The 16,565-nt window shown below is 37.9% G+C and overlaps 1 protein-coding gene across 3 annotated transcripts in view; it reads right to left on the bottom strand.

Annotated features, from left to right (window-relative positions):
• The window catches only part of FER (FER tyrosine kinase), a 163,203-nt gene that overhangs the window by 28,574 nt on the left and 118,064 nt on the right, over positions 1 to 16,565 (bottom strand). For all 3 annotated transcript variants that reach the window (XM_085305337.1, XM_085305339.1, XM_085305340.1), the window contains one exon: positions 10,209 to 10,332. In XM_085305337.1, coding sequence (XP_085161463.1) covers positions 10,209 to 10,332 — 124 coding nt within the window. The remainder of the gene's footprint in view (positions 1 to 10,208; positions 10,333 to 16,565) is intronic.

Below are 16,565 nucleotides of genomic sequence, written 5' to 3'. Positions count from 1 at the left end.
GTTACGCAGAATTATTCACCAGTGTACAGATACAGKGCAGAGACCTGCATGAGCATTATGTAGCAGACTTTCAACCATTAGATCAAGGGCACAGAATCTGAAGCCGTGGTTATGAAACGTGGTTATCCAAAACTTTGCCATAGGAAGTCATATAGCTATATATGTATATATATATGTATATATATAGTCATATAGCTAACCAAACCTAGTTTGGGACCAAAAGTTTTTGCATGCATAATGAGCTTTGACTGTCATGGAAATAATCCGGAGAAAGGAATGCTAGCATCCTTATGGGGACATCTATTAATTCCAGTTGCATTAGTAGGAATCAGGTAAAGTTCAGATTTAGAGAACTTAGAATTAGCAACAGCATCTTTAAAAAGGCCCTCAAAACCATTAAAAGACTAAAGGGCAACCCTGATAAAGATAGTGCCCTGCGGTGAAACCAAGACGCTTTTGCTGAGAAGGTCAGATTTATCTGTAGAGAAAGGTTTTTTGCAGGTTGAGAAGCATGAACCAATCTTCCACTACAACTGAAGAATCTCAGAGGCACTAATTTAAACTTTTAATAAAGCCATTATAATTTCTTAAATAGAAGGTCTTAAGCCTCCACCTAGAATATACTTCAAAGTCTTTTTCCTCTAAAGTGTGGGGAGACTGACTTCATGGTCCTATAAGTAATGACTGATTTTTCTGCTGAAATAGCCTTCAGTGGGAGGAAGCCCTGAAAAAGGATGGGGTGTTGTGAGTAGTACAAACTGCCTTACATAGAAAGCAAACATATTACATAAAAAGTGGTTTTAGACGATGATTATCTTCCTGCATTTAAGCTATTGAACTTAGTTAAATACAATCAATTATGAAAGTGAAATTTAAGGCTAAAACATGAAAATATTTAGAGAAATTTTCTTGAATTTTATATTCACTAGATGTGCATCACATAATCTATTTCAAGAGATTCATGTTGCTACGTAGTGTATGAACTTTAAACTAAGATGTTAACTTAGCATGCATGCTTTGGTTTACATACAGATTGCAGTGCAGCCACAAGTTAAAATGCTTCAGATAGCACATACGAAATTGTTTGGCTCTTCATGTTATTTGTACAAGAAATATTAAAGGAAGTAAGTTGAGTGAGAAGGTGAAAAATTTTCCACCAGAGGATTAAAATGATTAATGAAAAAGTAGGAATTATCTAACTCAGTAGCTCAAATGGTGAGGAAATAACCAAACTGGAACTGTATTAACAGAAGAACAATCTKTTCAATTAGAGACACAGCCGCTACAAGGAGAGCTCATAAAGGGAAGAGAAACAAAATGAAATGTGGCTTTGCTGAGCTGTTCCCTAAGCAGGACAGTCTATTGACAGCATCATTTTAAATCAAGTGCTTAAAATTAATAGTTCCTGGTAAGAATTATAAGTACATCTATTTTTAAAAATGGAAACCTGCTATATGGTACTCCAATCACTGGTGTACTGCAAGCAATGAAAGGAAACCATGTTCACCTGCCTCTCTTTCCTCCTAAATGACAACTATCTATGACTACCATGTTAGTCATTCCACGGTTGGAAGTATCACACTTCAAAGCACACACTGTAGTCAGAAAACTATTAAAAATAACTTCCTGGAGCACTGCAAAGCACTTACAGTTGCATTATTTAACTCTTGTTTAAAATAAATGTTAGGGTCTGGAATGTAGTTTTCTTAGCTACTAATAAATTAAGGGGCTTGCACAGATAAGACTACATCAATGGCACTGCACTGTTGGGGCATGGAGACAGGCTGAAGACACCAAAYGCCTTGGGAGAGCATCAGCAGAGAAGATGATGTGGTGTAGCCTTTGGAAGGGTGCTGTGCCACCCCCCACACTGGGAACAGATTGCCAAGCCTCCTGGAGAGTGGAGTAGGGCCACTGCACCCTCAACAGTCACCAGCACCTTAATTTGCCTAGCAACTCCTAGGAGTCCCAGGAGCTGCTCTCCAGATCTATTTTGTTCAGAAAGTGCTAATCCCCACTACTCCTCAGCTACCACAGCCAGCACAGCTACAAAGAGAAGGAGGGCTTATACAGCCTTCCTGCATACTTGCTGCAAGTCTAGGTCATTTCTCCACAAAAATACTATGTATTTGTAATATTTTTTCATTAATATGTATGATTAATAGATAAAATTATAGATAAAAGATAATAACCTGTGTAAAATCTGCAATGTACAATATCATCTAAAAAAGTCAGTGGAAATCCTGTTTTAGTGATATTAGATAACAGGCAACACAAATTTTCATAAATGATATACATAGTAAGAAATAAAAGCTCAATACAGGGTACTGTAATGTAGCATCGAATTCAAAATTTGATTAAAATTTATTTTATAGATCTGATGATAGTGAATAAGTTTCTTAGGACACTTCCACCCTCCCCATTTTAAACAACATGCCTGTATTAAGTGAGTGACCAATACAAAATAGCAGTTCTTCCTCCAAAGTTCACATTTGTGATTTTAGCTTTAAATAGAATAGAAATGATTTTTAGTGTTCACACTGTAAAAACCATTATGCTTTGAAACACTTTTATATGAAAGAGACATCATCCTATAAGAAAGGCTTATGAATAAGTTATGATTATTCATTACATTTATCTGCCATTTCAACCATACCACTGACAATAATTCTTTAAAAGATTTACTTGCTGAAGCATGATCAACTATTATTATTAACCACCAATGGTACAGAATTTTGATTCAGTAATAATTAAACATTTTCTATCTCTGGAAAAAAGGTATAGAAATGGAATTTTGCACTGTCATTTCATGTTACACATGCAGTTCTGAATGAATCGTAAAAAGCTATTAACGACAATGACTGTATACAGAAGTATATGGACAGAAAAGACTAATAAATCTTAAGATTAATAAATCTTAAAACTTAAGTTTGCATAATACCTCTCAAAAGAAGTACAAATAAGGTCATAAATTTAGTATTTCTTCCATTAATGCTTTCTTTTATAAAGTCCTCAATACTTCCTCAGGGAATTTTATGAATGATAAGAGTGGATACCATTTTATAAGAAATTACTGCCTGCACAATAAACCTTAATGATATCCAGTTGATAGAAAGGCAAACTCATTCTGCAGAAATGCAGTCTTTCTCCAYAGTCGCCACCACCACAGAAAATCACAGAAACTACAATAAAGATCTTAGGTATTGCAACACCAACTTTTAAGCACTATGTGTCCCAGGAGGGATACTCAGTGAGACTCCTTCTGCCTCAGGAGAATCAGGTATTTCAGAACAGAACCAAAACAACTGTTCTGGGCAGCACTGACCTGCTGGGACCCATCAAAAAGAGGTGCAGGCACATCCATGCATCTCGCTGCTATCTGCYGCTGGACTGGGCACAGAAATGCAGCCAGTGGGTTGCTCTCTCCTCGTAGGATGCAGGCCTGCTCAGCTTTGGGCTTCAAATCATCACCACCTGCCCCCCGAGGGTCAGATCCCTCCCAATACACTGAGCTGTGCAGAATCGCTTTCCATTCTTTCTGCTGCAGCGGAACCATTGTCCCAGGCAGAAATAAAACGTTCATAGACCCAAAGTAAGGAAAGAATAACTTACTTACCTACGCCAGGGCTGAGGGCATTCCTGGTTAGGAAAAAGTTCTGAATCCCTCTTTCCAAAATTCTTTACATTAGCAGTTACCAGATTAAAGAGAAGAAAAGAGTTCTGGGAGCCAAGCAGATCACGTAAACTACGTAGTAACAAGGAACATGCTTTCATAGTAATTTATACATAATGAATATAAATAGTGCATATATCTAATGAAAGCAATAAAAATTCTGAATTGACATCCACGGAGCCAGAATTTCACAGTTTGAAGCTAAACCAGCCGCCTTTTATATGGCGTTTGTAATGACTAGAAAATAGGCTAAAACATACTTTATTTGCACAAAGACAAAACCAAGCAGTAGTGATATGAATGAAACATGGAAGAAGTGGACTACAGAACATGATGATCCCACCACTGAACGCATCCTCTTTAATTCAGGATATGGGAGACTTCCAGAACATTAACTTTACTGAACGAAACAAAAACCTGAGTAAGGAATACATCTTGATTCCTGTTTGTTCACATCTCAAGCATACGGTGCATAGACAGAAAATAAGTGATTTAAATCCAATACTACATTTATGCTACATTTAGCACATGAATAGTTGAAGGCTATTGCTGCTAATGTCAGTGCAGAACTGTCATTGGGAATGTTTATCAATTGATTACTTTTAAGATTCCAGCTTTATTATAGCACACTCTTTATAGTGCATCTTGAATTTTGTTTAAATTGTTTCTAAAAATACACTCTTAATTTGTTTGTAAAAAAGCCCTTCAACAAGGGAAAAATTGATCTGTTTCTCAAGTAAGAGTGAAATTGAGTACAAAATATTATGAATAAGCAAATTAAATAACTGAAAAAAAAATTTCTGTTACTTACAGTTAGAATCATATATGTGTGATGTGCAGATATAGCTAGAGCAAAATCTGCACACAAAAATAATATTTTCAAAACCTGTCCACTTGGTTTAAGGGGTCGTACTATCAAATGTTAAAAAAAAAGAGAATTCAAAAGCTAATTGCTTCTACCAATACTGATTTTTTTTCAATTAAGTTTTATCATAATTTGAATTATTTTCATTATGAGAAGATGCTGTGTAAGGAAAGGTGAAAAAAAAGTATCTATTCAAATTATCTGAATCATGTAGCTGCAGCTTTTCTCCTGTACTACCACCAGATTAGTTTGGAAACTAAAAACAAATTACGTACAAATGAATTCAACACATGCAATCAAATATTGGAAAAGAAGATCAGTTATAAATGCTTATCAAACCAATTGAGATTATCACATCTCTATGCTAATCTTGTGTTTCTAATTAAYGGAAAAATGGAAAAAAGACAAATGAAACAATAGCATGTGGTAAAAATGAAATGCAAGAAACAATTCTTCAACCTCAGTTTAATTAAAGAGAGATGAAATAATTGCATACTTCTGTATTTGTTTAGCTACTCTTTTTATTTCTTTTAATAACATCTATTTATGCAACTTTTTTATTTCAGCCCACTCATTTCTGCTCTTTAACCAGAACAAAGAGAGAGCAGAAAGCTCTCCAGATCCCTGGAACCCGGCAGAGATGGAAATGCAGACGAAACAATCACTCACGCGCATCAACCATTCTAAGCCTGATAAATTCAAACTTTGTACCTGAACCTACTGAAACACCATAGCACACATGAATAAAGACAAAATAAAGAGCAGATTAGTTGGTGCACCGGCCCAATTGCTGAAAGACTAAGCAAAAGGGTGATTCAGTTGGCAATTTTAAAAAGCCCACATGGATTTAAAAATAACTTTAAAATATAAAGGTTAAGTATAGCTAGCACAGCTACAACTAAACAGTGGCGTTAAAAATCATTTTATTAAGCTGCTGAGTAGTCTTAAGGTTCACTTTAAGAGCAAGTAGTCAAACGCACATTCCACTACATAAGTTACCTAAATGACTAAAAAAAACACATAAGGGATCTGAAGAGATCTTTAAAACAACAAAAAAGCAGTACTGCAAAAAAAAAAAAAAAAAGGAAAAGAAAAGAAAAAGAAAAAAGAAGCAGCATAGCATGGAAGCAGAATAATTTCCTTTTTATTGCAACCCACACAATTACAGAATCACATAGGTAAGGTTGGAAGGGACCTCTGGAGATCATCTAGTCCAACCCCCCTGCTCAAGCAGGGTCACCTACAGCACATTGCACAGATTCACATCCAGGCGGGTTCTGAATATCTCCAGAGAAGGAGACTCCACAACCTCTCTGGGCAGCCTCTGCCAGTGCTCCGTTACCCTCACAGGAAAGTTGTTTTTCCTTCTGTTCAGACAGAACTTCCTGTGTTTCAGTTTGTGCCTGTTGCCTCTTGTCCTGTYGCTGGGCCACTGAAAAGAGTCCAGCCCCATCCCCTTGGCACTCTCCCTTAAGGTATTTATAGAACTTGATAACTTGACAAGATCCCCTCTCAGTCTTCTCTTCTCCAGAGCTTCCCCAGCTCTCGCACCTTTTCCTCATAGGAGAGGCACAGCCCTCAATAAGCAGCCTCACCAGGGCTGAGGAGAGGGGCAGGATCACCTCCCTCGACCTGCTGGCAACACTTCCCAATGCGCCCCAGGATACCACTGGCCTTCCTGGCCGTAAGGTCACGTTGTTGGCTCAGGGTCAACTTGTCCGTCAGCACTCCCACGTCTTTTCCTGCAGAGCTGCTTTCCAGCAGGCCAGCCCCCAGCCTGTCCTCGTGCATGGGGTTATTCCTCCCCAGGTGCAGGACTCTGCCCTTGCCTTTGTTGAACCTCAGGAGGTTCCTCTCTGCCCAGCTCTCCAGCCCGGCCAGGTCTCTCTGAAAGGCAGCACAGCCCTCGGGTGTGTCAGCCACTCCTCCCAGCTTGGTAGCATCAGCAAACTTGCTGAGGAGGCACTCTGTCCCTTCATTCAGGTCACTGATGAAGAAGTTGAACAAGACTGGCCCCAGTATTGACCCCGAGGGGACACCACTAGCTACTGGCCTCCAACAAGACTGTGCAGCTGATGACAACCTTCTGAGCTCTGCTTTTCAGCCAGTTCTCAATCCACCTCACTGTCCACTCATCTAACCCACGCTTACTGAGCTTACCTATGGGACACAGTGCCAAAAGCCTTGCTGAAGTCAAGGTACACAACGTCCACTGCTCTCCCCTCATCTATCCAGCCAGTCATTCCATTGTCGAAGGCTATCAGATTGGTCAAGCAGGATTTCCCCTTGGTGAATCCATGCTGGCTACTCCTGATCACCTTCTTTTCCTCCGTATGTCTGGAGATGACATTCAGGATGAGCTGTTCCATCACCTTTCCAGGGATGGAGGTGAGGCTGACCGGCCTGTAGTTGCCTGGGTCCTCCTTCTTGCCCCTTTTTGAAGACTGGAGTGACACTGGCTTTCTTCCAGTCCTCAGGCCCCTCTCCTGCTTTCCATGACCTTTCAAAGATGATGGAGCCTAGCAACAACATCCACCAGCTCTCTCAGCATTCATGGGTGCATCCCATCAAGGCCCATGGATCTGTGGGTGTCAGGTTTGCCTAAATGATCTCTAACCCAATCCTCTTTGACCAAGGGAAACTCTTCCTTTCTCCAGACCCTCTCTTGTCTCCAAGACAAGGCTGGGATTCCTGAGGGCTGCCCTTAGCAGTGAAGACTGAAKCAAAGGTGGCATTCAGTAATTCTGCCTTCTCTGCATCCTTCATCACCAGGGCACCCATCCCATTCAGCAGTAGGCCCCCATTTTCCCTAGTCTCCCACTTACTTCCACTTGTATTTGAAAAACCCTTCTTGTTGTCCTTGACATCCCTTGCCAGACCAATTCCAAATGGGCCTTAACCTTCTTCATCGCATCCCTACATACTCTGACAATGTTCCTATCTTCCCCTAGGCCTGTCCCTTTTTCCACATTCTGGATACTTCCTTCTTCTGTTTGAGTTTTGCCAGGAGCTCCTTGCTCATCCAGGCAGGTCTCCTGCCCTCTTTGCTTCACTTCTTATTCATAGGGATGCACTGCTCTTGAGCTTGAAGAGAGAAAATTTCTTGAGGAGAAAATGACCTGGGCTCCCAGACTCTTGACCACCATCCCCAGAGCTCCGAAATCCTGTTTGATGGTTTCCAGTTTGCCCTTGGTATCATTAGCACCCACCTAAAAGAGCAGTAGAGGCTAACAGTCTGATGCATGGACAAGCCTTGGCAGGCTTTCCATTACATTTTGTATTTGAGCCCCTGGCAGCAGCAAACCTCTCCAGACAAGAGGTCAGGCCAGCAGACAGGTGCCTCCCTGCAGCAGGGAGTCACCCACAGCAATCACTTGCTGCTKCTTCTGAGTGTTCCCACAAGGCATAGGGTCTGTCTGCCCAGTTGCTTCTCTAGCAGAAACCATTTCTAAATATATATTATTTAAAATCCCCTTTTAACCCAAAGTAGTAATCAAAGCCTTTTGAATTTTAATTAAAATAAAGAATACTCTTAATCCATTTTCTTAATTCTTTTCAACCTAAAAGAAACATTTTTAGTTGATGAATTTTCTGATTTAAAAAACCCAAGAATTTCTTGTTCTTTCAAAATCTGCACTCCTTTTTCACAAGGGTAGTTCTTCCTCTTACGTTAAATTTATCCAAGACTAGACTGCATCTTCGTCTTACTGACCACAAAGTGGGGAACAAGAGCTCCTATATTCCTTGTACAGACTCTACCATCACGCAGGTGCCCCTACAGTGCTCAGATGAGGAGAGGGGCTGAAACRCCAATGGAGCTGTGAGTATTAAACACCCAAGAACTTGCTTACGAAGCACCAGACAGTTCGGGGTTATCTGTCATTCTTAATATATTTGCAACATAGTACCAGAATGTTGTGTCTACTAGTGTGCAACAGGTTCAAAGTACSCAACAATAAACACAGGTTCTGTGCTTCTGTGGCAGACGTATCCAGCATTTCCATACTACCGCTATCTCCAGCTGTTCCACAGCGGGACCAGAAATTCTGGACAAGTGTCCAAACTCCTCATTTCAAACAGGGAACAAACCTAGAAGACTTCTGTGTATGAGAATCCTAATATAATGCAATTTAGCATTTGGAGAAACACATTTTAAAATTCGACAAAGTGAGCATTTGGCAACTAACCTCTGTTAGTAACTTAAAAAAGAAAAAAATTAGTAATTATATAGTGACCATATCATTACTACTGCAATCACTAAATTTGACTGTTTACCATCCTGATTCAAAATTTTTGTTGATACAATAAACATGCATTATGCCATAATAGATATATAAGATCTAAAATATCTTTAGTTTCTCAGAAAATGAGATTGTTGAAATAACAGTGAAATGCCTATTTCAATGTATTAGCTTCTGTGTTTCCTGAAAGCAAGCAGTGCTCCTTAAGTTGTTATTTGACTACTTGTTGCATTTGGATACTACAGTTTTCTTCAGAGTAAGTTTACTGAAATTTTTATTTCTGCCTTTAAGGAAAGGGGTAACTCTCTGTGATACCTTTTATGATAACCTGTGATAATAATAAACATTTTTGTGAGGATTTTGTAAGTTTTTTTTTTTTCATGAGCCTCCCTGTACGTGCAACCCAGGCTGTATGCACTGACAGATCGTTGGCAGTAACAAAATTAGAGATTAGAATACAGACCTTTTTCCTGGTTTCGGTCCTGCATGACCTATTTGTATTCAGCTTTCTAAACTCATCGCAACGAAACCCTCATACGATAAGGCATCGCTACACAAGACATTTGCTCTGAAATGTATTCTTAAGAAACAAGCAACAATAACAAAACCTCACCAAAATATAATTTAGGGAAAAAAAAAGCAACTGAAGAAAAGACATTAACCATTATCATAAGCTGTCAATCACAATACAATTCATTCACAAACCACCATGAAGTTATTTGGAGGAGAATACTTGATGCAGTGAGAGATAATGTAAATGAGTCTTAAGAGTTCAGTTTAAGTGGTAAAAATTAGTTTGAAAATAGATTTTCACTATCCTCATAAATGTTGTAGTCTAGTTATTGGATCAATGTTAGACCAGAAGTGCCCGTTCTGATCTCATGTGTTCATGAAAATAAAACAAGCAGTCAAGACAACTAATAATGTTTTAGCACACAGAACTCCAAGATCTACTGGAGTACACGCTCTCCTGTATAAACACTCCCTTCCTTTATGATTTGACGTATCAGTGGATTTCCCTGAACACATTGCAAACATACCTGGACTTCTGTATTGGCTATACATGTATATCTCTCAATTTTAGAGTCTTAACCTGCCAAGATTGCTTTTTACCATGATTCAGTGTCGCTGTATGATTTACGTTCCTTATAATGCAAATTATTGTGGTGAAATAAATCGTTATTAACTTATATTAATAGCAATAAACTATACAACCCAAATAATGTAGTACATTCTTTTACACAAATGAATAGGGTAGCTTAGAACTTCGTGATGATCTCCTAGATAAAAGAAAAAGGGGGGGGGGGGAAGTAGCCTGTTTTTAAATAGTAGGGATGATTCCCACTGATGTTAAACATCACTATAAATTTAACCTGCTGGCTTTTCAAGTGATCAAAATTACAATACTGAAAATAAATACATTACTTACCTGTGTATACAGTTTTTAGATTCAAGATACGCCATACCAGAAGCAGCATCTAAKGAAAATTTCACTAACTGTTTGGTTTTTAGCTCATCCTTCTTCTTTCTTAAAAAAGACAGGAAATCACCTCCTGGAGAAACAGACAGATGGACAGTGAGACAYGACAGATACAACGCTCACATGTAGCTCTCATTAAGGACGTGAGACCGAAGAAAATGTGTTATGCGATCAGCTGCCGGCCTCAACCCGTCAGTCCGAGGTTAGCCTGAGAAAAAGGATYGGAAGCGCTGCCACCAGGCTGCGCCTCCCCGAGGCGCCCTTCAGAACGAGCTGCGTAAGAGTGAAAATGGCACAAACTGTGACGGAGATTAAACAAATCTGTGTTCTTGTTACATCAATCAGTCCTCACAATGTACATTAAATGTACATTATATGAAAATTGATCGCAAAACAATCAATTTTAAAACTTTGTGATACATGTATCCTTTAATCACACAGTGGTGGCTGCAAGGGTCTATTAAAATCATGAATGAATTGATTAGTTTCTACTTGCAGGTTCAGGTACGTTGAATTGATTTGTAATTGATCATTGCAGCGATACTTCTCAAGGCTGCAGCCTTCCGAAAGGTTAGTGTTTCACTTCCCAAGCAATGTTAGCTGCCTATTTGATGCTGCAATTAAAGGCAGCTACCTATTCCCCAACTTGTATAAATYTTTGTAAACAATTACTGTCATTTCATAGTCTTCTGTCTTGGAGGAACTAGGTGCTGCCGTCTTGTCTTAGGAGAGGAAGGCAGCAGCATGAAGGACTCCCAAAAGGGAATCTGTGTTTGCAAGAAAAAAAAAACACTCAGAAAACCTGATTTAGGAAAAAGATAAACGCAGATAATGTTATATAAACATTGCAATATCATGTTCTGATTGATATTATTTTAATAAGGGTCATTTCTAAAATAAATTTAATTGTTGTAGGCAATGTCAAAAGATCGCTCTGTAGCTTTTCAAGTCACAATATTGCTTTCCAATTTATCATTGCTCCAGTCTTTCTTTCTTTCCACTCTGCACTGAACTGACTATAGCTAGTCTTTCAGAATGCATCGTGACACAATTTCATTTACTATCTTTCTTAGCACAGTAAAAAGACATTATATATTAAAACTTTTAGCTAGGATTTTCTTAGGAGGCCGTATCTATTTATATTTCATATCTTAAGAACTAAAATAAGAGGTTACTAAAGGAAAAAATAAGCCTGCTATTATAAGGGCCAGCTTCTGAGGCCCTTCAAATATTAAGTTGGAGTAAATGTAAGAGGGATTAGCATCTTAATTGCCAACTGCTGCACTCTTTTATTCAGTTATTTTGCCTAGGATCAAGGTTGTTCTTAGTGTCAAGTATCTGCAGATGAAAGCTTAACAGGTTGTTCCTTCATGACAACTCAAAGAAAATAAACACCTGATTAGCCTTCAGATAAAAAAAACAGTTTCCATTTTGCTCGTTGCCTTTTTTGTAAGCCCAGAAATACTAAAGAAAAATTGGAAACCACTATATTTTCTTATTACTCTGACTTCCAATTAACTTGTTCAAGCAGATGGGACTAGAACAGATGAATAAGCTTATCTAAGACATGCTTTCTTTAGTGACAAATTTCTGGCAAGTCTTAACATACCAGCTAAGCACGGTCTATTTAAAGTGCACACAGTCAATTTTCAGTTCTCGGGAGTAACAAAGCGTTGCTTATAAACCGCATGAGCCAGAACTGGAGAGTCTGAAGTATCTAAGAGTAGACCACAGAGCACAGGATGCCAGTGCGAGGCTGACCGCGACCTTGTTCCCCGGCAGCTGAGCAAGCGCGCGTGCCGGGGCGGGCAGCAGCGCTCGGGCGCTGGCACGGCGGGCTGGATAACCCACCGATGGAAAACCGAGTTGCTGGGATGCCTGCGACACTAACGCCGATTTGAAATGACTTCTGATTTACAAGAGATACAGTCACGTACGTGACATTTCCAAAGTCTGGCGGGATCAGTCGTGGGACACTGAATTTTAAGTTCTAATGAAAACCTAAAAGACCAGCTACTATTGCAAACTGGAACCCACAACAAGCACCCTTCCTTCGGCCTGAGGGGTTATCGACCAGGCCTGGCAACTGGCAGGAAGCAGACGGCACCACTGAAGTAGGTGCCATTTCTTCCACATGTAAACGGAATTATTCTGGTTATAGCAGAGAGCTAAAAATAATTTTTAAGCAGTTCACACATGTACACACAGCCCGCCAAATAAACAATATTTACATTCAAATCTGACTGGAGTTATTTTGTTTATATATTGAGCACTCACCACTCTGTACACAGGAATCATCTTTGAGCAAGTATGATTATGTCTATATTAATGTAGAAATATTAACTACTTCCAGTGTTGACAAATTGTAGCATTGCTTGTGCAGGAACACAAAATCGAGACAACTTAGAAAAAACCTGCCAAGAATCTAAAAAGCTACCAAGAATCAACCAATATTTGCCAATACTGAAGGCTCAGAATTCCCAACAACTTACTGCAGAAAGTACGGAAAAAATAGATGAGCTCAGTTTGATATACCCAAAAGAAAGAAGCCTTCTGACACAGATATATTAAAAAGGAAGGAATGAATTCAAAATAAGAAAGGTCTATTTATACAAAGTGTTATAACAACATCAGTGTGAGTTTAGACATTAGTTGCAGGTACTAGTAGGAGTGAGGTTAACACCTTTATTGCAAGAGTAGACTGCTTGTTTTGAAGCAAAAACTGTTACAGATGCATTCTCTTTCTTGAAAATAAATTTTAACACTGTTAAATACTAGTGAAAACCAAAACATTTAGCTATCACTTAATTCTAACAGGCTTAAAAAAATGGAGATGGAACCCAGTAAGATATAAGACTATATGTGCTGGGATACATCATCATGATTTGGAGAATTTCCAATTTTACAAATTTCCAATTTATAAATTTTCACTCTTGAAAATTTCTTTACACTTGGAAATTTACAGATAGAAGTAGAAATATCAGCTGGAGTTTCAACATACATGGTTTATGAAAGAGAACAAAGATACAGGAAAATATGGACTCTTCCAGAAACCTCCAAATTAATACAACTTGTAATCAGCTGAACAACAACAAATCATCCAGCCACAGGCATTTTAAAATCATGCCCAACGTCATACACAACAAAACTCTCCAAACTGGAGCTGAAAATATGTATGCACATTAGCTGCACAAGGACGACAAAGCATTTCACGGGAAAGATGAATAAATCTGTAGTGAAAGGCAACTGGAAAGATTCCAGTCACAGGCATTACTTTTAATATTAGTAATTACTTCATCAATAATGATTTTTACTATCCCTTCTTCTTCTCCTTACTGATTCCTGTTGTGAGGACTCAGCTGCTTTGTTTGCTGAACCCTCCCTGCACGCAGAACTCAGGACTCTGTGTGCAGTGACAGGTAACCTSAACTTCACCAAGCTACAAATGAACACGCCAGAGCAGGATGGGGGGGGGTCAGTGGCAAAACCACGATCAAAACATAATCAGAAGTATTTTCTCAATTATAAGCATACTGAAATATGTTTCTGAACTAGAGATAAACAGAGAAAAATAACTCTTCAAAAGATCACTGTGCCTCAAAATGCATATAAGTTACCTTGTAGGAATGAGTTACTGCTGTTCACAAATCATAGTAAAACTGTTCTCAGGAAACCAGCTAGTAAAGACAATGAGGCATCAAGGTAAACAACAAGATGCTTAACTATTCAAAAATCTAGAAATAATAAATCAACATTCTATTACATTTTTCCAAATAAGATGATGGACCTAAAATTATACATGCTTTGGCATTGAACTGTCCCAAAAATAAACATTAAGYGAGCACTTTATTGTCAGGTATCTAATTTATGAGATCTAATAATACTATCTATTTTTTGGTGATAACATTTAATTAGCTCTTTCCCATGATTTTATGCTTATAGGTACAGCAGATGGTCTCCTGTTGGCCACCCTCAGCCACTATGCCACCTGACCAAGTCACCCACTGCCAGCTACTACATAATTCAACAAACATACAGTTCATCAAATCCAAAACTGAGTTACATGTAAAGGAATTGTTAGATGTCTTTTTGTCAAAAAAGCAACTAAGAGTATGTAAGAGCTAATCTCTTGTAACAGAGAATACAGCAATAACATTTAGTAATAACTAGATGTTACAATGACAATCTCAGAAAAAGAAATTATGATAGTAAACCAAATTGTTCTAAAAGAAAAATTAAACAAGTTACAGTAAAACCAGTTGTCACTTGACATTTAAGAAAATACTATTTTACATGTAACAAACGCTCCATATAGCAATCAAAAACAAAACTGTGCTTGTTAGCCTATTCCCATCTAAGCAGGATGGAGGCTATGAGGCAGATTAAATTTACAGTATTTTTTTTTTAATCAGGAAGTCTGCTTTSTTAAAAGTATACTGTGAATATAATGCAACTGTTAATTTCTAGTCTTTGTGATTTACAAATCACTATTTCTCTTATACCATAACAAAGAATCACTATAACAAGATTTTGTTATAAATTGTTTATTCCCTTCTGTTTTATCAGATTATATGAGCCTCCATGATCTACAAATACACCAAGTCCCCATAACCCACTTGTTGATCCAAGAAGTCCAGGGATATACAAACTAACTGTCATACAGCTGAGATTATGCAACAAAATACTTTTTCTCTTAACTTCTGTATACTTTTGATAAAATATAATTCACACCTCCAGGTGTGAATTTTATTTTTGATATTCCATCAACAGTGTGTTGGAAGGTTTAGTGCAAAAAGCTCAAGGTAATGGTTTTGTACATTCTTGCAAATAAGAATTAAAAATTGGTGACTTCATATTGAAAAATTTAAATTATCTTACATATTCCTTTCTGATATGCTCAGGTAATCAGATTAAAATCCTAATTTTTATCAGCTAATTTTTGAATAGCTTGCTTGAAAGCTGCAGAGTTTCAAATATTAGGATGCATCAAACTGGTAGTGTGTGAGCCTGCAACTTCCCAGTACAAACATAACTTCAGGAGGTGATTTAGACCTGCTAATCTATCTTCAGTTCTTGGCATGYGCTATAAAATTTCTAAAATTTTGAGCAAAAACAGCACAGATGCCTAAATGCCTAAATCTATATACAGTGTATTTTATGCCTACCTATCATCTGAATATATTTTTAGTAAAATAACCCTAATCCGTCTCAGGGTCGCAATATGGAAAAAAGTCTCAAAGGGCACATTTTTGTTAGTAGTTCTGTCTTCTGGTATCTGTCATTGAATAGAGGTCATGAAAATGTTTTTTAAATACTCTTTTCAACCTTGATGGGAAAACACTTAGTTGCAGACAGCAAAAAACAAAAAGTAAAATGATTTATATTTTTTATATTCTGTACAAGGTGTATTATGTCACTTTAGGTTAAATCTGATCATCCTCATCATTATGACACAAATATAGGCTTAGCTATCTGTCTTTCAACTAACAAAAATTACATTGCTAGTAATTTCTGATTTTTAAAATCTACTGTGGCCAATATTTGAGCTTTTCATCTTCACAAGAAACCGTGCGCATGAATAGCATCAAAGCTGAGTTAAGAGGATTTCACTACAAACCCTTCAGTATGCCACTCCAGCTATGTGATATCTTTATGTGCTTCTTAAAACTAGTTTTAATATAAAAGGGAGTAATTTGCTATTTGCAGCACATAGCGTCAGAACGTAATCTCCAATATAATAGCTGTTGATAAAAATGAAATAAACAGACCAATTAGATAGACTATGAAACAACTGCAACAAAGCGGGATGGCTTCATAATATAAAGCAAGACTTTCTTACGCATGGAATTTCCATTGTATTGTATGGAGCTACCTGCTATTTCAGTCAATGGCATGCAATGCTACCAGAAAATGAGTTCTGCCCCCAAAGCTGTAAATGCTACAGAAATRATTAAGACCATAGAAGCAGAAGTCAATGACTAGTTTTGAATTTACAAAAGGATAAACAACAGGACTGGTCTGTTTGCCAAATACAACGGAACTGTTTTATTAAGTAGACGACCACGTGTAGTACCCAAGCAGGAAGCTCCGTTTAGAGCTGGATTCATCCACAAACAGCCTTTCAGGYGAAATATTTCTCATTACATACAGAAATTTTAAGAGACTAAAAATAGAGCAGTGGYCATATATTTTACTATAAAGTATACTACACCATGTACTGCAGATTTCCTGCTATATTTTATGTAATATTTATGGGAATATAACATTAGTGTGACAAACAAAAAGAAGCTACTGTTTTCCAAGAGA

This window comes from Rhea americana, unplaced genomic scaffold (genome assembly GCF_003343005.1).
Source record: "Rhea americana isolate MKP2758 unplaced genomic scaffold, rheAme1 scaffold_22, whole genome shotgun sequence".
NCBI lineage: Eukaryota > Metazoa > Chordata > Aves > Rheiformes > Rheidae > Rhea > Rhea americana.
This window is presented reverse-complemented; position numbering and strand designations above follow the sequence as displayed.